Here is a 23721-nt window from a genome sequence, read left to right as displayed (position 1 = left end):
AAAATGTGAATAGCAACAATGGAATCAACTATTCCCACCTTTAGCTCACTCTGCACAGAGGGAGCAGGGTGGCAGGATGTGTTGGAGTTTGTCTTGAGTTCAAAGGGACCATATGCACAGCACAGAGCAAACAACCCAATTTGTTCTACTTACAAAGAAGCAGGAAAAATAATGCCTCACTGTATATACACATACATACACACACACACACAAATACACATATTTCTGGGATATTTGGTAAGACCATTGCTATATTATATCCTTCATCTGTGGAAGGTGGGTACCTGTCTTCCTTTACCATCAGACATGTCTTCATTCCTAAGAAGTCCCAAGTTTGTAGCAATCCAGGATTTACACCAAAATCAATCTGTTGCAAAAATGAGTGCAAAAGGTTTGTCACACATAAAGTAGATAAGAATCTTTACCACTCATATCCTCTTGAGGGTTGGTTTCGCCTTTATTATCTCTTCTCAAAATACTTTTCATTGCTATTTGTATGTCTAGAACTCAGCAGGACTAGCTGGGAAAAGCATATGCAAAAAGGATCCACAGAATAGACTGGTTCAATCCAGCTACATTTGCATGGTGTTTTGTTGGTTTTGTTTCCCTCTGTCACCCTAGAATTAACATTCTGTATATATGAGTGTTTGAGAAAGATCTGTTCATGCAAACAGACATGGTTAAGACTACTCCAAAAATGCATCTCATGTTATATACTGCAGTCAGTGAACGGAAACTGGGCCTGTTTGTGATTCACTCTGTTCAAACAGTGAACCCTGCAGATGAGATGCAGAGTCTAGGTAGGCAGTGTGAGAAGGGAAGAGAGAGCCTGCAGGAACAAAACTGCTCCTGGGAATGTTTTCTGCCTTAGTAAAGTCCATATTCATTACAACAGGAAAAAAGGCAGCAGAAAGGGGACTTGTGAATGCCTTTACAGACAGAATGCATTATCTCTTCATTTCGTGTGCCAGACACTACATGAGGTGTGATCTGTTCATTATTTTTATGATTAAGGCAACGAGAGCAGTTCTGGCTGCGGAAGAGTCCAAGGTTGAGAGGCTGAAGGCTCAGCTTAAGGAACTGCTACGGTTTTCCCAAGATGTGCAGCCACATGCTGAGAGTGTCGTCTCTGCAATACAGCAGTATCAAAGGTAGTGGGGAGTCTGATTATGCGGGTGAGAATGGGGGGAATCTTCTCTCAGACATTGAAGGGATTGACAAGGGCCTAAGAAAAAAGTGATATGCTATCCGATGGTAGGTGACAGGTAGAAAAGAAAGGCTTTTGCTAGCTACATGGGCCTCCACATTTCAGTAAACCTGTAATTCTAGCCATTTGCTGGGAGCTGCAGGCTGCTCACCATTTTCAAGCAATGATCATGCATCATTAATGTTGTGTATGGTTTGAAGAAAATTAGATTGTTGGCAGCTAATTTGATCTTCTTAGCATTTTATAATAATAATTTATGTATTTTGCTTGCCTTTTGTGACAGCAACAAGAAAATCAGGACAGGAGCTGTAGTAGTAAATGGTTCAGAAGAATTAAGAAGAATTATGGCCCTCCCTTGTTGAGTTTGTTGTGATGACTCATCAGCCTTAGCAATTATTTGGCAGAGTTTATTCCCCTTCTCCTGGCGGCATGTATGCATAATTCCTGTTTCCAACTTGCCTTGGGTTGGAAACTCTGAAAGTTTAGCCTCTCCCCAGACTTCAGTATTTCCGTTTCCAGGCTGCCTGGAATCAGGAAGTAAAGAAGCTGCAGCAAATTTTGCAAACTAGAAGAAAGGATCTTTTTTTTTAAGGAAAACAAAAGGTCAGTTTTCTTACTGTATCCAAGCTTATTTTCCTCTGTCCAGTGCACAGTATGCTGTCTTGCTGGAAGGGTTACAGGTCATTATGGGAAAGGATTTCAGTTTAAAAACTAACAAGTAAACGGTGTTGAAAGAGAAGCAGAGAGCAGGGGACTTGCCTCTGAGTAGAAAATGGCAGCTGCTCTTTTGCCAGCTTCTCTCCAAAGCTGTTTTGCGAAGTCTGGCAGCTTCACGCTGAGCCTGGCAGGGGCAGCAGAGCAAATGGCAAAGGACACGTAATGTCAGAACTTTCTATTTGTGGAGCTTTTGGCCTCTGCAGGCTTGCCTTTGTTTAGCTCCGTAACGTCTCAGTGACACAGGTAAGATTATTGTTGCTGTTTTTATAGAAAAGCAGTATTAATCTTGGTTGGCATTGTTCTTGCCTGCCTGTCTTGTGAGTTTGCAGGATACTGTTCCTATGTGGACATATAGTTTGGGCTGCATTCTGCCATATCAAATAGGATTCTGCAAATTGAGAGGTCAGGAAAGCTGAGAAAAACGAGGCAGCTGCATGGGGCGTGTCACTGCTAGGCCTTGTTACTCAGCTGTATTTTGGATAAGCTTTTATAAGAGCCTGCATATTTAATGAATGTGTGCTGATTGTATTTTTTTTCAATATATATACATACACACATATATAGCTATGCATGTATGTATATACATATGTATAAATACAAAGCTTTTATCAGAATCACCTACATATATTAATATAAATACAAGTGGTTCTGCAAAATTTTAAACATTTATATCTGAAAAAATAGGTATTTTCCTCTTTTTATAGGTAACACAGGGTAATCAAAGATTTCTTAATGTAATTTTTTAAAGGCACAAAGACTTGGTAATATGTAAAACAATACAGGCAACTGCAGTTAAATTCTAGACACTCTTGGTTTGTTCCTCCCATCAGTCAGTGAGACTGCTCTGATAACATGGTTTGTTAAATCATGCTGGTGATAGCAGCCAAGAAAGATTACATACAGGGGGAGATTGCTTGCTGCTAGAAAGGCAGAGTAATTCCTGATACACGGTTGCACAAGAGACAAATGTGTCTTACATCATCTAAATAAAGTTTTCTCGGATGCCTCTGAGCAGCTGTTGGTACGCAGCACCAGGCTCAGACAGTAAAAAAGACTGAGGCTTTTCTGTTGGATACAGTTTACACATGAGTATTGTGTTAATTCATGCCTTGATGAATAGGATGTTTGGACTTGGATTTCTTCATAATCCTTCTCTCAGCTGTCACTTCATCCTTGCAGCGTTAGAGGCAAGACATCTAAAATGAGCACTGATACAGAAACCCAACTGAGAAGACTCTTTCAAAATCCCCTGCAAGATTTTGAACAGTGGAAGCCATCAGTCCAGATGCTGCTGGAGACTCCGGAGCCAGCGCTGGCTCACATTGAGGTAGCAAACCTGTTACTAAGTTCAGAAACTGATAGTTGGTTTGTGTTTGCCCAGGCTGTGCCAGCAGCTGCCTGCATACAGCTGCCAGACAGCAGCAGCTGGGAGAGCCTTTCCAGTATGGCAGGAAACCCTGCAGTATGGAGGTCAATACTTAACTCTAGCTATAGCAGAATGTCTTATTTTCTGCCCTTTGTTTGGTTAACTGGAGTTGTCAACTGAATAGGCTGAATTAAAGTGCTAGATGTCTTTAACAATGATGACAATGTTGTCTAGCATTAGCCCAGATCTCCCTGGATGGGAAGTCTGTGGACTCTGTTAAGAAGTGTGTAGTAATACAGTTGTGGGATTAAAATGCATGATTTCTGCATGTGCCCAGGAAGGTGTTCGGTACTTTGTCATCCCCGTCATCTCCAGAACAAATGTATCTGCAAACAGGCATGGAGTTTATCCTTTGGATGAGCATTCAAGCTGTCCTTTCTGTTGGTTGTTTAGGCCTCTCCTCTGCACAGACAACTCTTTCCATAGTACAGCTTTCCTCTATTTCTGTTCACAAAATGGATGCAGCATTGGTGCTTCTAACATTATCAGGAAGACTTTTCCTTTAACTGGGCACTGTCCAGGTACCTTCTGTTACCCCTTGTTGGCCCAGCATGCTGTTTTTACCTGACTTTGTCATACTGCTTTGGTTGTGTGACTTGTGTGAGAATAATATGGTTATATGATTTTTATTTTTATTTTTTTTGTATGATTTCACTGGAAGAATTTTTCTCCTTTAGGCTGCTCTTGCTGAAAGCTCCCAGTTCAAAGAGAAGTTGATGACCTTACAGCTGAAGAAGGATTTGCTAAACAATATCCTTGGTGAGGAAAAAGCAAAGTCTTTCCTGCAAGAAGTAGCTGAAGCTTCAAAGGAGAGAGAAATTCTACACAAAAGTCTGCTGCAAAACAAGAGCAAACTCCAGGTGAGCTTCAAAAGCCCAAATACAGTCTTTGCCTGTGACAAAGGCAGTGATCAATCTGTTACTAAGCCAGTTTTATAGATAGAAATTTAGTACTAACCAGCTGTGCCCAAACCCTTTTTCTAGGTTGATCAAATATTCAAATAAATTTGTGGTCTGTTACATGGTGTAGCTTGGTGTTTGTTCTGAATATGAAATGGACATTGGCAAAAGATAATGCCAAGGGATATTTGTTGAATGCTGGATTTTTTTTTCTTCTTCTTTTTCCATCTAGAATTTGATATCGCAGCATAAGGACTTTGATGCTGGTTTCGCACCTTTGCAGAAGAAATTATCTGCCATCAAGGCCAAATTAGATCTAGAGAAGGAACCACGGCCTGACCTCTTGGGTAAAAAGACACAACTCCAGAGATTCCAGGTACATTACAGTAATGTTTGACCATGATATCCTCAGTTAGTTGTGGTCCTGTTTGTTCATATTTTATTAACATTAGGAATTCAGTACCTTATCCCCTTACTTGACTGTGTGTTAGATAATTGCATTTGGTCCAGTTCATAGCATGGAGTAGATGATACTGACGCAATGCAGGTGAAGAACTGGTAAACTGGGCTTGAGGGAAGGAACAAGCAGCTGGAAGCTGCTGGTGCCATACCTTCTTGGGTTAGTTTTATTGCTAAAGAAAATGTGTCCTGATACTTGCCACTAAGAGTGAAACTGTACAAGATAACCTGAACCAATCTAACTCCCTCCAAAAGCAGGGAGCTCCCATTGTCCCACCTCCTTCTGCATCCCCCTCTTCTTGCTCTTTACCTTGTTACAACTTTGACACTTGCTGGATTTACTCAACAGGCTAATTCAGTTGGCCAAGATAAGAAAAAAATAATCAACAGAAAAAGATGATCATTTTCCACTTGAGCAGTGTTTTGAACTGATTCAGCAAAGAGTCCAACACACAGTAGAGCCTGCTCAGGGCATGCAGTGAGCCTACATAGCTGGGAGAGGGGACAGAAGGGCAGGAGGGGAAGAGAGAGGGGATGTGACCCTTTCTGCCATGGTGAGCTACAGTGATTCAGCTATACGGTGTCACTTCACCCTTGGTGACCACAGGGATGTTATCACCATAGTTCTTTGCAGTACTTAGCTAATTATACTCTGTCTCCTCTGGCAGCTTCTCAGCAACTTGTTGTCTTTGTTACCAACTGGTAACATGTAAGAACGTCCAACCATTTCTTTCAGAAACATTTCCTTCTAGACATCAAAAAAAAATTTTCTTAATGACAGTGATTTTTCCTTTTTTTTCTTTTTTTTCCTCACACTATCAAATAAAACTACTTTTGGTGTATGTTTAGTGGAGGTCCATGCCACATCTAGCACATCACCCATACAGAATCTGTCTTTTCCTCTGCAGATGATCCAAGATGACTTGGCAGAGCTTGTGATTCAAATGGAGGAGGTAGAGAAGCTTGTTCAGTCAAATACCACACACAGGCATGAAATGAACCAACTTTCATCTGATGCTCAGGCCCTGAAGAGATCACTGGAGGTAACATAAGGAAGAGTTTTTAGTTGCCTGAGGAGTTGTCCGTTGCCACTATTTAAAAATATAAAAAAAATCGTTAAGCGTATAGGATTATATGCTTTGAGTGACTGATATTTTGATTTCTGGGGAAGAAGGCATTGAACTTTTATGATTTTGATAACTATTCCAGGATTCTTTGATTATCTGTAATGTGATTTCCCTTTGGGACAGGATACCATCCACACAGATTTTATATCTATATAAATGATTTCTGGAGTGGGCCTGAGATTTCTAACCAAAAGACCTCATAGTTATCATGGAGGTGCTTGGACTTCTTCACAGATTCCTGTATAGTGTTTTTGTGTCAAACTGTTTGGGTTTTTATAGCTTTGTGACCTAAAAGTTAATGAGAGAAAAGTGTTGCAATTGCATAATTACCTGTTTTGACTTGAGGCATTTTGTAGCTTGTAAACATAGCTATGAAAGGACCTTCCAAAGCAGTTTCAGAAGAAGAGCTTAGTTATAGAATCACCTTAGTTATAGAATCATAGAATCATAGAATGGTTTGGGTTGGAAGGGACCTCAAAGATCATCTAGTTCCAACCCCCCTGCCATGGGCAGGGACACCCTCCACTAGACCACGTTGCCCAAAGCCTCATCCAACCTGGCCTTGAACGCTTCCAGGGAGGGGGCCTCCACAGCCTCTCTGGGCAACCTGTTCCAGTACCTCACCACCCTCACAGTAAAGAATTTCTTTCTAACATCTAATCTAAATCGACCCTCCTTCAGCTTAAACCCATTACCCCTTGTCCTGTCACTACACTCCCTGATAAACAGTCCCTCACCACCTTTCCTGTAGGCCCCTTCAGGTACTGGAAGGCCGCAATTAGGTCTCCCCGGAGCCTTCTCTTCTCCAGGCTGAACAATCCCAACTCTCTCAGCCTGTCCTCACAGGAGAGGTGCTCCATCCCTCTGATCAGCTTTGTGGCCTCCTCTGGACTCGCTCCAAACAGCTCAATGTCTCTCTTGTACTGGGGCCCCCAGAGCTGGACGCAGTACTGCAGGTGGGGTCTCACAAGAGCAGAGTAGAGGGGCAGGATCACCTCCCTCGACCTGCTGGTCACGCCTCTTTTGATGCAGCCCAGGACACGGTTGGCTTTCTGGGCTGCAAGCGCACACTGCCAGCTCATGTTGAGCTTCCCATCAATCAATACCCCCAAGTCCTCCTCCTCAGGGCTGCTTTCAATCCATTCCTCGCCCAGCCTATAGTCGTGCTTGGGATTGCGCTGACCCACATGCAGGACCTTGCACTTGGCCTTGTTGAACTTCATGCCGTTCGCATGGGCCCACCTCTCCAGCCTGTCAAGGTCCCTCTGGATGGCATCCCTTCCCTCCAGCGTGTCAACCACACCACACAGCTTGGTGTCATCGGCAAACTTGCTGAGGGTGCACTCGATCCCACTGTCCATGTCACCGACAAAGATGTTGAACAGTGCCAGTCCCAGTACCAACCCCTGAGGAATGCCACTCATCACCGTTCTTCACTTGGACATCAAGGCGTTGACCACAACTCTTTGAGTGCAACCATCCAGCCAATTCCTTATCCACCGAGTGGTCCATCCATCGAATCCATGTCTCTCCAGTTTAGAGACTAGGATGTCATGTGGGACAGTGCCAAATGCCTTGCACAAGTCCAGGTAGATGATGTTAGTTGCCCTTCCCTTATCCACGGATGCTGTAACCCCATCATAGAAGGCCACCAAATTTGTCAGGCATGATTTGCCCTTAGTGAAGCCGTGTTGGCCGTCACCAATCACCTCCATATTTTCCATGTGCCTGAGCATAGTCTCCAGGAGGATCTGCTCCATGATCTTGCCAGGCACGGAGGTGAGACTAACTGGCCTGTAGTTCCCTGGGTCTTCCTTTTTTCCCTTCTTAAAATTGGGGGTTATGTTTCCCCTTTTCCAGTTAGTGGGAACTTCACCGGACTGCCAGGACTTCTCAAATATGATGGAGAATGGCCTGGCCACTTCATCCGCCAGTTCCCTCAAGACCTGCAGATGCATCTCATCAGGTCCCATGGACTTGTGCACCTTCAGGTTCCTTAGATATTCTTGAACCTGATCTTCTCCTACAGTGGGCAGTTCTTCATTCTCCCAGTCTCTGCCTTTGCCTTCCGTGACCTGGGCAGCATGGCTCAAGCACTTGCCAGTGAAGACTGAGGCAAAAAAGCTGTTGAGTACCTCAGCCTTCTCCATATCCTGGGTAACCAGGTCGCCCGTTTCATTCTGGAGGGGACCCACATTGTCCCTCGTCCTCGTTTTATTGCTAACATACCTATAGAAACTTTTCTTGTTCTCCTTAACATCCCTGGCCAGATTTAATTCTATGAGGGTTTTGGCTTTCCCAACCTGATCCCTGGCTGCTCAGACAGTTTCTCTGTATTCCTCCCAGACTACCTGTCCTTGTGTTCATCCATGCAGGCCTCTTGGTGTTTTTGCCTGACTTCCTCTTTGTTGGGATGCATCGCTCCTGAGCTTGGAGGAGGTGACCATTGAATGTTAGCCAACTGTCTTGGGCCCCTCTTCCTTCCAGGGCTTTGTCCCATGGTATTCTACCAAGCAGATCCCTGAAGAGGTCAAAGTCTGCTCTCCTGAAATCCAGGGTAGTGAGCTTGCTGTATGCCCTCCTCGCTGCCCTGAGGATCTTGAACTCCACCATTTCGTGGTCATTGCAGCTAAGGCTGCCCTTGAGCTTGACATCCCCTACCAGGCCCTCGTTGTTGGTGAGAACAAGGTCCAGCATGGCACTTCTCCTCATGGGCTGCTCTGTCACTTGGAGGAGAAAGTTGTCCTCAACACAATCCAGGAACTTCCTGGATTGCTTGTGCTCTGCTGTGTTGTCACTCCAACAGATTGTCAGGGTGGTTGAAGTCCCCCATAAGGACTATGTCTTGTGAACATGAGGCTGCTCCTATCTGCCTATAGAGGGCCTCATCTGCTCCCTCCCCCTGGTCAGGAGGCCTGTAGCAGACCCCTGCTATGATGTGCCCTGCCCCAGCACTCCCTTTAGTCCTGACCCATAAGCTCTCGGTCAGCTCCTCGTCCATCCCCAGGTGGAGCTCCATGCACTCCAGCTGGTCATTGACATAGAGGGTGACACCCCCTCCCTGTCTCCCCTGCCTGTCCTTCCTATAGAGCCTGTACCCTTCCATCCCAACACTCCAGTCATAGGAGCTATCCCACCACGTCTCTGTAATGCCAATAAGGTCATAGCCTTGCAGGTGCACACACGTCTCCAACTCCTCTTGTTTATTCCCCATGCTCCATGCATTCGCGTAGAGGCATTTCACTTGTGCCCCCGATGAGGCTGACTTACTGGCTGGAATTCTTTTGATGTATTCTCCCAGTGTTTCCCCACTGGTTCCTGTTGCGTCTGGAGCCCCTGGCTTATCTCCTCTAGGCTTAGAGCATGTTGCAGTGTGTCCAGCACATCTCTGAGCAATAGGCTGAGGGTCCTCACCAGCACCCTGTGGAACCTGGGCCTGTCGTCCCACAACATGTCGCTGGCAAGCCTGATGTTATCCCCCTCCCCCTTCGAGCCTAGTTTAAAGCTCTGTTGATGAGCCCCACTAGTTCCTGGGCAAAGATCCTCTTCCCCCTTTGAGAGAGGTGAATCCCATCAGAGTTCATCAAGCCTGGGATGGGGAGTTTCCTAGCGATGTCCTTAACATGGGCCCCAGGGAGGCAGCAGACTTCTCCGAGAGGAGGGTCTGCCCTGCATATTGGTCCCTCTGTATGCAGGTCACCATAAAAATACGTATGATGAAGCATTACCCCAATGTGCACTGTGGAATTCTAGTTTCAATCTCATTAATCCCATTTATCACTGGACTTTTGCCAAAAAAGTCTGTACAGTCATTTCTGATTCAGGGAGTATAAGATGTATTTAATATTGACTGGATTGTATAAACCCCCCCATATTCTTTACTCTGTTTCAGTTGAAAAGGAAGCTATTCCAGTGCTTAATGCCCCCCCATGTGGTTGAATTCAGGCCTGCAGGAGCTTGTAGGTGTTTTCTATGCCACTGATGCTAAAGGATAAAGTTTTTTGTGTCTCATTAACAGCTGTTTTTTTCCTTTTTGCCCATGGGATTCTGTGCCAGTAATCACAGTATAGATCCAGTAATGAAACTGCTTTTTGTCTGTGTTTAGTTGCTGACATATTTTTATCATTTGTAGATGATGATACAGCAGAGTGAAGAGCACGTTCAGAAGCATTGGGCATATAATGACAAACTCTCGGACCTCCAGCAGTGGATCACAGTAACCACGGAGAAGATTGACTCCTACCAGGGTGCTGATGGAGAGCAGAACACTGAGGGCAGGGTAGCAGACCTTGAGGTGAGACAAGTATCTTAGTGTAAGATGTGAATGATTCACTTCGCAGCATTCAGACATTAAGGGTGGGGGTTTTCTAGCAAGGGTTTCCTGGTTGGGGAGAGTAATGATGGTTTGTTCCTCCTGCAATGACTGTTGGTTGCTGCTGCCTCCCTGCTTTGCCCTGTGCTGTGGGATGTAGAGCTAGGTAAAAGACAAGAACAGTGAGAAATGGCCAAGAACTGTTGAGATGGATAAAGTATTATCAAAGGATAGGTGGTTTTAAAAAGAGCTCTTCCTGCCAGGGTGATCTCTCTGGACAATACCTACCTTTGCCTGTATGTACTCATGGATACATTGAACATTATTACCCTGTTAGCTAACCTTATACTGTGTTGAACTGAGCTGTTCCACAGCTGCTAGCTTTTCCCTCTGTAGCAGTATTTTGTATGCTAGATTCACTCTGGCAGGTTACTTCAGCTGGCAGCTTTTGCCTTCGTATGGGATATCAAGATACCTCATGGGAAGGCTACAGAAGGGGTGCATTGACAGCTTGCACCCTTGAAGTTTTACCATCAGCTCTTTGACCTATTATGGCTCTTTGCAAGAATCCACAGCATATTTTTTTTCCCGCTAGGTATGTTCTAGCTAGTGCCAACAGAACCAGCATAGTCCTGGACTGAACATGGCCTTCAGTCTGACATAGCCTCTGCTTTACCCAGGATACCTAGAAGTAACTGTAAGGACTGTACGTTTCAGAGATGGCTAGCTGAGTTTCCAGATAAGGAGATCCAGCTGCACCTTATAGAAGCTCATGGCCAGCTGGTCATGGAGAATTCTTCCCCAGAGGAGACTGCCCATGTCCAGGCAGAGCTGGATCAGCTCAAGGAGTCGTGGAGATTGCTGAAGGAGATGGCAACTGGGTAAGTGTTCATGTACATCTTCCTCATGTCCCTTCAAGGGGATGCTCTTTACTCCTACATGAGTAGACACACTTGATGCTTTATGCTCTGTGCTGTGAAAATGAACAGCTATGTTGCAATGCCAGGAGCAAGATGAGATTTTATTTAATCATTTGTAAACTGGAAATCATTACTTCCAAGAAAAGCATTTTAGAAAACCTGGGGACCAGAGCAGTCTATGAAACTGCCTTTCCCTCATGCTTGGAGTAGGCAATGTCTCCTTAGGACCTGGCTCACCCTTGCAGTCCATATCAGAGGAAATAGGAAATAGACTGGGTGACTTCACCTGTCCTGCCTCACTTTCCAGTACTCCTCACCGTCTGGAGATATCTCCAAGGAGACTATATTTGCACTGGGATTTGTGCCTTTTGCAAACCTGCAAGAGTATAAACAGAGCTAAAATCTTCTCTTAGCCGGCAAATGTGGACTTAATTTATTTTTCCCTCACTGTGCAGTGTCAAACTGCAGCTTGTATTTGCTAGTCTGTATTAAAATTAAATACTGTGCTACATGTGTGAGTATATTCATACATGGTGTCAGAATAGGCATAAAAGTGGAATGACTAAATTGAGGAAGGCTTGATTGTACTGCTTGCTGTTACCAGACAGGAAGGTATATTGTCAAGGCAGTATTTTTTTGGTCCCTTACTCCCCTGAATAAACAAAACTTTTGGAAATATTAGAACTAGAGGACTAGTGCTGCTTAGAGACACTCCTGTCTTCATCTTATTTTGTTAAAAAGATGTTGGAAATAACTTTAATAGTAATAGTGCTATTAGTAGTAATAATAGTATAATAATGATAATAATAGTGCTATTTCACCAGAGGTGTTCCCCATAGCCCCGGTCAAAATGTGGAGGTCTCATCATTAGATGTTTCACTGCACTGATGTCTCTGGCTTTGTGTTTTCAAGTCTTCTCAAAAAGTGGCAGTTAAATAGACCAGTGGCTGATAAGAAGAAGAAAATAGCATTTGTGGACAGCAGATGGACGCCTGGACCTGCCTTCCATCTTTTAGATGTAGATCCCAACCATAAGAAGGTGAGAGGGGGACTCTATATCTGCCTTCATATCAGCTTTACAAGAACAATTTTATTGGCCCCATATGATATTAAGCACAGCTGGAGGTTAAGATCTTTCCATCAGGCCTTCAGAGGAAACATCTGACATAACTGTAAGGGCTTTTTTTTTCTGTTGTTCTGTAACCTAGGACAGGATAGGAGAAGGACAAAATACAAGCAGCCACTTGAAGCTCCTCTGCGACTTTGAAGAGTGGTTACAAGGAGAAAACACCAAACTGACCAAAATTCTTGCTGTGACTTCAGCTTCCACAGAGGAAATTAAGGCACGCCAGAGCAAACTGGAGGTTAGTTTTCAGGGAATGAAGATGGAGACAAAGATTACAGTAAGGGCAAATTCTTTCAGAATTAAAAAAAAAAAACCAAAACCATCAAACACACACCACCCCCACCCAAAAAAAAAACCCAACCCACAACAAAAAAACCCCACAAAACAAACAAAAAATCCTGAAACAAAAAGACCCCAAACCTCAAACACTACACTCTCTGCTTTAGGAGAGTCTAGAATAGATGAAGCTCAGGAATTTAGAACAGGTATTTCACCCCTTCTACAAAGAAAGGCCTGCCAGAGCCAGGGTGGTAGAAGGTAAGGAAGCAGCCTGGCATCCAGCTGTTGGACTGGATGTTTCCAGTGTGGTATGGCAAAGGTGTTTGTTAAAAGAAGGCGATTAAAATCAGTGTCTGGTATTTGGCCTCACTCTTTCTGTTGAATATAGCCAGATGCAATGACAATGGATGCTGTAAGAAATTGAACAAACAGAAGTATCCAAGGCTGCACGAGTCCTGCAGATGAGTGGACCCTTTTATATTATTTCAAGCCAAAAAAGTGATAACAAAAATAAATGCGCTTCCAGAGCACGCAGCAGTTTGATTTAGTACCACTGTTCTTTCAAATGCAAGATTTAAACAGTGGGGCCTTCTTGAATTCTGAGTTGCTGCTGACCTTGTCTTTGCCTGCAGGAGCTGCAGTCTCATGTGCCTGATGGTCAGCGTCTTTTCGAGAACCTTCTTCATCTTCATCCTGTCATTGGAAACTCTGAAGATCTGGAGGACCTGCGTTACCGATGGATGCTCTACAAATCTAAACTGAAAGAGTCCATGAATTCACTGGTAGGTGACAGCACTCAAGTCACAGTTGCTGTTCTCTGCCATTGCCCTTTTAGGTTGCTTCACACTGGTAGTCATAATTCAACAGCACATGTGTGTGTGTCTGCTTAATTAAACCTCCCTTAGTAAATGTCATCAAATACAGAACAAACATTGCCATGTATTTATAAATATAAGCACAAAGGTTCTTGTATTAAAATAAGAATTGCACACAATCTTTTTCCCTTTGTAAGCAATGCTCAGATTATTTCTGAAAATGGGAGGTTCAAAACAAAGACAATTGGCTGTTGTCACAAATGCATGCAGTTGGGGACTGTGAGATGTTAGTGTGTGTGAATATTTTGGATACACACTTAGTTCTGGGAACATGGATTCCTAGTTTTTTGCCCTTTCTCCACACAACATTCTTCACTGAATTATTTTTTTAACAGTTCCTGCAGTAAGAATATATTTACTGTTCATTATTTGTGTCCTCTGCTGTGAGACAGAGTGATCAGAATAGCCACTGACTGAACTGACTCAGAAGGTAACTGTGCACAAAAGGACCTAGTCCTTTTTGAAACCATCATTATGGGCTAAGGATTTGGAATGAAATAAATAGGAGGTGTTTTAATGCAAGAACCAAATGATTAAAGAAGTTACCGAGTTGTTATATATAAGACATGCTATGGATGGCAGAATTCCTCCCCATATAAGACATTCCAGGGCATGCTAAAGATATTTCCATGTTCTTAGCATAAACATACATAATTAAGATTTTTCTAGCTTAACTACTCACATTGTGTTCACCTTCAAGATACCTTAATCGGAGGATTAGACTTTACAGGTGTGCATTTGGTACTTTCTGTATGCAAGTGATTTAGAAGGTATTCAAACTCGAACACCTAAAATTTGAGGCACCTGAAAATTTTTTACTTTGAGAAACCTTGTCTTCAAATCCGAAGTTTACTTAGAATACAAATCCTTTAAAGTGCATGGAAGGTAAGCATGATCTCTATTAATAAAGACTATATTTCTAAGAATTGTTTGCCATTGATTGTAACGAGTTATGCTTTGTTGACCAAAACCTTGTGTAAGTGTAAATATTGTCAATAGGTGTCAGTAAAGTCAAAGCTATTGCTGGCAGAACTGCTCATCTGATTCAAATGGTGAAGAACCTAAAAACATTTCAGCTTTCTGCCTAATGTGTGTTAAAAAGCTCATTAAAAAAGTCTCCTGCTGGTTCACTCTATCCAGGTGACCATGAACGTGAAAGAAACATCCCCTGTGAGGTGAATACTCATTTATAGGCTCCACTGGGATCCTAAATTCATGCTTTTTTTTCTTTTAAACAGAGTCCTGGATCTTTGGAAGAACCAGACAGATTCAGAAAGGTAGGACAGTTTCCTATCATTAAGCTAAAAAATGTTTGATCAGACATTTTGCAGATAATTATTTTAAATTAAACTTTTCTAAAGATTCTTGAGATTAATATGCTTATTAAGAGCCTCTCTTAAAGAAGAAGTTTATTCTCTCTAGATTTTAAAAGGAAAAAGATTACTGAGTTTTTACCCTTGGGCTATGCTTACTGTATCTCTAGAAACTAAATATCTCCTGGGAGAGTAGGGGAACTCAGTTTTTATACATCTACATGCTATATGAACCTAATTCATTTTTCAGAAGAGGCTAAGGAAGAGCCCAAATCTCTCTCTAAAGGATTTAGGGGCCAATTTTGAAAACGGGAGTTCTAATTCTTTAGACATTTCTGAAAAAATTGCTTTGGGTCATTCGACCCACCTTCTGTCTAATGCAGAAAACCAGAGAAAGTCAAGACATTTGGCTGATGTTATTAGACTAATCTGTATTTTAAGCAGCAAAATTCCTCCTGTGAAGGATTTTCTTTTGGAACTGATGACATAAGAAACAGAAGCAGTACAGGAGACGATAAGGAGAAGCTTAAAGAAAACAAAATGCTGGCAGTTTCTTATTAAATGCAAGCAGCATTTCTGATCTCATTTTCATAAAGTCAGTGAGTTTTTCTGTTGACCTGAGCAGTGTTGAACCGAGTCTTTTCTCTCTCTCACAATTGGCTTTGTTTATAGACACTGTTAGTTTCTATTTTGTACTGTCATCTCACTTTCCGTTTGTTTTCAGAAGGAATAGAATAAGGCTTTATTTACTCAACACAAAGTAGATTGGATGAATAACATGTTACAGGAACATAATCACATAATCATCTTAAGCTAAATCAAACCCTTGATTTCTCCTGTTGCAACATCTTTTTCAAAGAGACCAATATTTAAAGGGTGCAGTACAGTGCACTTCTAGTATGGCCAGAAATTAAGACTTTCCTCATTCTGATGAGGTATTCCTCTGGTACTCCAAAGTGGAGTAGCATCTCCAGTATTTTTCCCCAGCGAAATACTGACCCACTTAAGGTAGTTTTCACACATCCCCTGAATAGTTTTGGCCACAGTTCAGCTTTCCTGAAAACCCCCAAAGAGTTTCTGTTCTTGCCTGTCTGGCTTAGCATTAATTGTTCGGTACTGCTGGTGATCCAGTAAGGTCACCAGAATCTTTCAGGCTGGAAAAACAATATAACATTTTAATACTTGGTGTAGAGGCAGCCAAATATTTAGTAGTGCTGCTTTTCCCTAGGAGAAGCCTAAAGGGATATTCCAGAAGACTGACCAAGGAATTCTCTGCTTTTGGGTCAAGTTGTTTGTAGGGGAAAAGAAAACAGAACAAAAGCTTTAGGCATAAGCATATCTCCACTGCACAATTAGATATAATTTTTTAATTCATCTGTCCCACCTGCCTCAGGGTAAGTGGTATTTATTCCTCCTTAACTTCCCTGAAGGAGACTAAAGTCTTCAGTTAATTTTCAAGGATACTGGAATAACATAATGGCAGGCAGCAAACATTTGTTAATTAGGCCTACAGCAAGAGCACAAAAAAGCATTCTATGAGTTTTTACTAGCTACTGAACACAAACAAAGGGAAACGGCTCAGGGTGGGAAGGCACAAAGAGCTGAAATACCTCATAAGCATGAAGGAAATGGCTCCCATTGCACCAAGAAGTGATTTGCGGTTTCCCTTCAGCCAGTACAAATGTTGCAATAACTTAGACCTTGCTCACTTCAGTGTAATTTTGATGACTTCAGAGCATTCATTCTGTATTTAGACGGTATCATTACAATGAGAATCCACGTGCTGTAAGCAGAGGTGTCTTTTTTTCATTCAGGCTAAGGCTTTTATCAGGATGTGAGCCTGTGTTGCCATAAGATTGTTGAGCATCACGTAAGAGAACCAGAAAATAATGTTGATCCTTTTTGGGGGCATGACCGTTCAGGCTGAGAGAAGAGGAAAAGCAAACCAACTGCAGAATTCATGGCTTTGCAGTTTATTTTAAATTCAGATTTAACACCTAAAGTGTGGCCAGAAATGAAAGAAAGATTAGGCAAAATATTTTTGTGTTTTGAATATCCTTTCAAAGCCATGGTGAAGGAAACCAGCTACCCTGAGAGAATGGCTGATCTTGGGAGCTACTATCTGCAGAAAGTACACATGGTTGGGGGCACCATCACTGTACTTGCAACATCCAGTGAGTTTGCATGCAGTGGGATTGGGTTATCTAATTTGTCAGCTCCCTCATGCTTTTGGGTCACACAAAATCAGCAGAGGTGGCAGAAATTCAGGTATTTTTGGACTGATCTCTGCTTTCTGCAACATGAGGTCCCCAGTGACTCTGCTTGTCTCTCCTGTTTGAGCTGTGAATATTTTGCTGCAGCAGCAACTCAACCGGGAGAAGGGGAAGACCCAGCTGCAGCCAGTCTTATTCCATTGCCTTCTGGTTTTATTTCATTTCTAGCCTGCATGGCCAAACGTTGGGCAGTATAGAGCCTGCTCCATGTATATTAATGTGCTTTTTTTCTGATCATTCATCCTTTGCTGAGGACATGCCCCTAGCCACTGGTGCCCTTAGGAACAGTACGGGCTAATGATTGCGATGTGAGCAACTTCTTGTTGATTAACAAAAAACAGTTGCAGGAAATTGCACTGGCTGCAGTGAATTTTTAGCAGGTGCCAGTGACAGGGCAACATAGATGGATATTTCTGCAGGGCACCTAGCACACCCTAAGGACATAATCAAGCAAATGCTCAATAATAACTATGATAAATGTTACTTTCAAAGGTTGGCTCCCAGCTACCTGAAAATATTCCACGAGCATTCTTAGCATAAATAGGAAGTCAAAGGCTCATTATTTACAGATCTAGGTAGCACTGTTTGATTTATTTTCTCGAGTGCTCAGAGTAATTACACTTCCTTGCTAAACAAATGGTTCTGGCTTTATTGTTTGTACAAACAAAATAATTAGGCTTCATTACATCAGTGGTCAGCTAATTGCTTCCTTTGAGATTCTGCTAAGAGTAATCTCCTATAACACACAGACAGAAGGAACGTGTAATTTAATCTTATTTAGAGACACCATTGATCTGGAGTCAGTCAAATTAATGCAGTCATTCAGGAAACTGTGCAAAGCAAGAGCTGCCACAGCTTGCCAGGAAGAAAACAGTAATGCGCTCTGCTCTGCCCAAGTGTGGATAGGACAGGAATCCGTCATGGCAGAAAGTCGCATTACAGAAAAGCACAACATTGCGCGTACATGTCTGGGTTAATGGTGCCTCTCTATTGAAAGTATGTGCCCCATTTGTTTTCCTGAAGTCCTGCTGGGTGTTAGCCACTTGAGATCTTCTGTGCAATTACATTCTTAGTAAAATGGAAAAGACTCATTAAAAGGTATCTTTCCCTCAGTTTTCAGTGTTACTTATATAGATAATCTCTCTCCATATTTTTTTCATCATAGTGCCTGTAAGCCCGTGCCTGCATGCTTTAGGAATTATACCATGGCCCAAACACAGCAAGAAGGGCATCTTACCATTCAAAATCAGCAGATAGACTTATTTTCCCTCAGCAGTGATGTTTGCTCAGAAAGGAAACTTAGGCAAAAAACCAAAAAGCTGAGAAATCCTGGCTGCCTCTTCCTATCTCTGACCCACTGTTAAGTATGCTGTGCCAGACAGCACCATCCCCTGCCTTCTCCAGCAGGCCCATGAGCTTCCCTTCATGTTACTGCACCTGTGACACTGCCTGCCTGTCTGCTCTAATTTCTGTAGGGTTCGCGTTGTTTACCAATCTACATTACAGCTTTCCCAAATGCTAGAAAACAGGGACTCTCTGTCTTTTATCTGGTTCTGCCACTTCTGTGCCTTGCCGATGCTCTCCCTCTAAAGCAGTGCTGGTGCAAGATGGCGAAGACATCTTGCTTCCCGGGACACCGGGTTCTTGCTTTCTGATAATGTTAATGTGGTATTAGTTAGGTATGTGGTTGGTTGCCTCTGCTTTCTTTGTTGAAGGAATGTGTCTTTTAGTAGCCTACCATGTTGTGAAGTATTGGCAGATTTTCACCAAGGAGATACCTTAGAATTACTTTCTCAGCAGATACAATGACCTAACTGAAAGGTAACGAGAGAAAGATTTGTTGACCAATAGCAGAATGAAACCAATTCCCAGTATATACTTGAAAAAACATTTTTAACAGTACTGTAAAAACCACGGTAGGAAAAATTCTTGTAATCAATACCTCAAATTGTATAGGTATTATTTTTTTAAAAGTAAGCCATCACATTTTAAAATTATTTAAATAAAATGCAAATAATATTCAAATTATGTATGTTGACTGCTGAAGTTTAAGAAAAGTTTATTCTTGACTTGAGAAGTCCCTGGTAAAGCAGCTGGAAACGTATGTTGTTGATGTGATAAACCAGCTTTTGATGTTAGTAACTGCTTCTACAGGTTCCAGAACATGTTGTCTTTATTTCGGTTTTTATTCGTTCTATGCCCAATTTAATCAGTTTATTTCAAATTGCAAGGTTGAGTGGAAGTTGTAAATTGGGAAAAGTTGTTTTATTTCTCTGCCTTCTTGAACAAATGTAGAACACTGACTGAAAAGTCATCTGGCTGCTAGCTGCTGATAACTCTCCTTCTAAAAGTAGTACAGCATTGCTCTTCAGTACAAAATATACTTATTGGGATAAATTGTACTGCTTATGAGTGTATTTAAAACTGGTGGACTGTTCCTCTGGTTTTAATTGAATTCAATTAAATTCAATGAGCAGCTCAGCCACTCCCTCCCTCCCCCTGCAGTGGGATGGGGGAGAGAATTGGAAGGGTAAAAGTGAGAAAACTCGAAGGTTGAGATAAAGGCAGTTTAAAAAGTAAAAGGAGGAAACAAAGGAATACAAAACCAAGGAAGACAAGTGATACAGAAAACCCCAGTGGCTCACCACCAGCAAACGGATGCCCAGCCAGTCCCCAAGCACGGCATCCCTGATAAAACTCACCCCACCTAGGTTTTATTGCTGAACACATTGTCATATGGTATGGAATATCCCTTTGGTCAGTTGGGGTCAGCTGTCCCGGCTGTGTCCCCTCCCAGCTTCCTGTGCCCCCCTCCAGCCTACTCGCTGGCAGGGCAGGGTGAAAGCAGAAAAGGCCTTGATGCTGCGTAAGCACTGCTCAGCAAGAACTGAAACATGGGTGTGTTATCAACACTGTGTTCATCACAAATCCAAAACATAGCCCCGTACTAGCTCCTCTGAAGAAAGCTAATTCTATCCCAGCCAAAACTAGTACAACTGGTTTAAAAACCTCTTACCCTGTTCTGAACCTTTTGCAAATACTTCACTTGTGATACTTAAGAATCTAAGAGTAACTCACCTCCCATTGTTGGATATGAAAATGTGCTTCAAAATTCCCTCACTAGAAGTTTGACCTCCCACATTCTTATAACATGGAACTAAGATATTTTTAGCAACCCATCCTATCTACCACTTAACTTCCACAGTGCTTCCTAACTTTTATCACATATCAAACACTTTGCTGATAAAAAGAAAGTAGTTTCCGCTGCTTATGTGCTGAAAATGAGACCAAACCAGGGACTTTTTCTGCTTGCTTAGGCCTGTGGAAATACAGAAATTAGTGCTACTTTAACAGATCAAGCTGTAGCTCTTGTCCTGTGCCATGCTTCTCCTAAAAGTATGTCATGTTGTATATGCACACAGAAGCTAACCTTTATAAATCTGTTTGTGTCAGAGTAGCATATGGGACAATACTTAGTTCTATGCGACTTTACAGCAGAAATTCTGAAATATCTGCCATATGTGACTGCTGAAACCTTAGATACAAACTGCTGGCTTTTCCTTGTTTCCCATTTCTTTTAAATCAAGCTTTCATGACAGATTCTAGCTTATTATCCCACCGTGTTGAGGTACTCCAGAATCTCCCCTAAGGGAGAAAACAAAGCCTGTAATTTGCCTGTATACTTGTTTACATACATACACTTATGTTCTTCAGAATTGAAAAGAACGTTAAGGTTGCAAAGTCAAGCAATCTGAAGATAGAAAATGTCAGAGCTAAAATTGCTTGTGGGACCTCAGTTAACCTCCCTTCAGCACATTCATTCTGGTAGCTCTTTATGAGATGGAGAATGATAAGCAGGACTCAAAGGGGGTCCCAGCCATCCTTACTCATTCCTCACTGCCAGTTGCCTAACTTGGGCAGGGTTTGCATTTAGGAAAGTTCTGAAGCCACTGGCTCACTGTCCTTTCGCAGAGGCCATGTAACCTCTGATCGACAGTATCCAACTCTTAGTTCCTGCTGTGGTGTATGGGAACGAGCCACAGCTTTACCCAAGAGCATGCTGGATGCTCAGTTCTATGGCGACAGTAGCATCCACCTCCCCCAGATTATTTCCCTTCTGAAAAGACCAGCTGTGATTTGCAATATGTTGCTTACCTTAAAGGGAGATGCTCGTGGCTCTGAGTTGAGAACCGATGAGAAGCCCAGTTCCAAACTATCTCACGCTGAGGTAAAAACCCAGTTATGCTTTGGTTTGAGAGAGCAGCCTGTACTCCCCCTGGAACTGATGATCTCTTCTCATTGACAATAACCTGTCTCTGTGAGTGGCAACTGAAGTACTCAGTGGGATCTCAAGTAGCAGAAACCTCTCAGAGGCAAAATATCACTGATAAGGCAACTGCTTTACCAAAAAAAAAGATAGTGCTTGATGATGGCGTGCTCCTATTCAAAATGAAAGGGAGATATGGTAAGCTTCTGTTGCAGCCTTCCTGGCAGCTCTGCTTATTCTCAGAGGACTAGCGAAGTGATAGAATTCATACCTATGAATGTAGGTGATCCTTTCCAAGGCCTATGTGTTCTTCCTTGTTAAGATGTATTTCCTCTGTCCCTGTTGCTATAGTTTAAGCTCATTATGTTGTGATCTGCCCGCTGTGGGGGTAGACCTGGATTCATCCTGTCTAAGCATTTAACTCAGGGGTTTACAAAATCATGCATGGTGCAGAGAGTATAGATCTCTTCCACAAGAAAGAACTAGAAGCCAGGTTCTAACACAAGGGATTTGTTCTTCATGCCACAGGTGGACTCCTTGCTAAAGGATATTGAGGACTTTTAAAGTTTGTATAGGTTCAAGGGGAAGGTATCTGGAGGAAAGATTCACTGTTAACTGGATGGACAAGCTGCATCAGGCTCAGGAAACTGCCTGAGCTGAAAGCAGTTGGAGGCTGAGAATATTAAGGAGCAATTATTTATGCTTGCCCTAGTACCTACATATCTGCGCTGGCTGCTGTAGAATATAGGATACTTGAGCTGCCTACAACACTGGCATGAAGCAGCATGGCTGTTGGTGTCTTTGTATAGTGTCTGTAGGACACTAGGACATTGGTCCCTTTATCCATGGGGAGAGCAGGAGTTATCAGACAGCATTTCCCAGGATAGTCTCTCAGTGAAATGCTCTAAGGTAAGAGGAATGAATCCAGACTAAATCTTTTTTCTCTGCTGGATCACTGATTCAGTGATGCAGGTATGATTTTTGTCAGGCATGCTGGTGACATACAAGCAGCAGCAAAAACTAATGAGCATGGTATAAGATGCTATATTCCTCTGCTCCCTCAAATAACTAGATTAACTGTGTGTTTTCATATGTCCTGGAATGTGGTCAATAGCAAACCAGGGAGTGCACTGGTTTTTAGTAAAACGCTTCAGCAACTTACACAGGAATATTATGTAGCAAGTTCTAAAGTGCTTTTCTGCTGTTTCCCCATCCAAGTGATTTTTCACGGTGCATTTGGTAAGGAGTTATTAACTGCAAACAGATTTAAGTGCTGAGGACTCCCTAGATCTAAACCGATGCTTGTCATTCAAACGCCCCAACATGAATCAAGTACAAATGTGAATGTTCACAGCCAGTGAGGTTCATTTGCTAACAAGCATGCATTTAGCATTACACAAAACACAGCCGTCTATGCTTTGACAGTCCTTGCTTGTCCTGATATTTTGAGGGAGAAGGGGGAGGACATTTATCCTTGATGGTGAACTTTAAAACTGTATTTTCTTTTTAAATGTCAACCTATTCCTTTTCCATGTGCGTTTCAAAAATGTCTCTGACACTTTGGCTCGATACCCAGGTATTCCAGCTGTTATTCTAAGATGGTGGAAATTAAAGTTCTGTTGACTTCACTGGAGCTTTGCCAGTTTTCCTCAGAGGAAGATTTGGTTTCAGGATTTTTTTGTGGAGCCTAGATCTGACACACACACTGCAGGCACTGTGGGTGCTGGGTAGCTGGAGTGATTGGGAAAGGGGAATTCCACTGTGTAGCAGGCGTTGTGGTTCCCATCTTTGATCTCACATGAAAATGAAATGTTCAGACTGTCTTTTGCAAAGGCAGAACTGTGTCAGACTGTCCTTTTCTAACCCAGAACGATGTGCTAAAGGCTTGGGAGTGTGGTCCTGACTCCAAGTAGACTCGTACAGCCATGATACTCTTTGCCCAGCAGAGCAGAGATTTGAACCTTGGCCTCCTGAATTCCATGTTGGTGCCGTAGTCTCAGGTCCCCACAGCCTGAAAAGCATCTCTCTCTCACAGCACAGATCTGAAAAAATACCTTGACTTAGTAAGCTTTTTTCACACTTAGAGAGGGAGTCAGTGCCCATAACCTTCCCTGCTTTTTCCAACTGTATCATCTCTCCTATTAAGTTACTGTGTCTCCTTTAAAATCTTTATCCTTTAACTACACCACTTCTAGTAGTACCACCACCAAAAAAAATAAAATCATATCACCAATTGTTCCAGCAAGCACAAAGTAACAGAACTAATGTAGGTTTCATCTGCACAAGAACACCAGAACCTGGGCATATAAGTAATGAATCCATTTGTAAGGGTGTCTGCTGAACTCCATGAATAAGTAGTTCCCAAACCTGACTTTATTTAGTTGTCTCTCTGCATAATCCTGTTGCAGACACTGAAGTTAATGGTAAATCTCCCATGGATTTCAGTGTGTGCAGGTTGGGGCCCTCATATATTAAGGGCTTATCATTGCAAATTTGCTGAAAGCATCAAACCCTCACAGCT

At 42.5% G+C, this 23721-nt stretch overlaps 1 protein-coding gene across 8 annotated transcripts in view; it reads left to right on the top strand.

The window, feature by feature from the left end:
• SYNE3 (spectrin repeat containing nuclear envelope family member 3) overlaps positions 1-23721 on the top strand; it is an 83296-nt gene that overhangs the window by 45271 nt on the left and 14304 nt on the right. For 6 of the 8 annotated variants that reach the window (XM_054825887.1, XM_054825890.1, XM_054825886.1 and 3 more), the window contains exons 7-17: positions 1015-1151; positions 3104-3251; positions 4028-4210; positions 4482-4625; positions 5617-5751; positions 9968-10129; positions 10865-11028; positions 11980-12106; positions 12276-12431; positions 13105-13254; positions 14586-14624. In XM_054825887.1, the coding sequence (XP_054681862.1) occupies positions 1015-1151; positions 3104-3251; positions 4028-4210; positions 4482-4625; positions 5617-5751; positions 9968-10129; positions 10865-11028; positions 11980-12106; positions 12276-12431; positions 13105-13254; positions 14586-14624 (1545 nt within the window). Of the gene's footprint in view, positions 1-1014; positions 1152-3103; positions 3252-4027; positions 4211-4481; positions 4626-5616; positions 5752-9967; positions 10130-10742; positions 11029-11979; positions 12107-12275; positions 12432-13104; positions 13255-14585; positions 14625-23721 lie in introns of those variants that run through there. The other 2 variants (XM_054825892.1, XM_054825891.1) reach the window with 2 other exon arrangements.

This window comes from Grus americana, chromosome 5, assembly GCF_028858705.1.
Source record: "Grus americana isolate bGruAme1 chromosome 5, bGruAme1.mat, whole genome shotgun sequence".
NCBI lineage: Eukaryota > Metazoa > Chordata > Aves > Gruiformes > Gruidae > Grus > Grus americana.
Note: the sequence above shows the minus strand (reverse complement) of the source record. Positions and strands in the feature narration are given on the sequence as shown.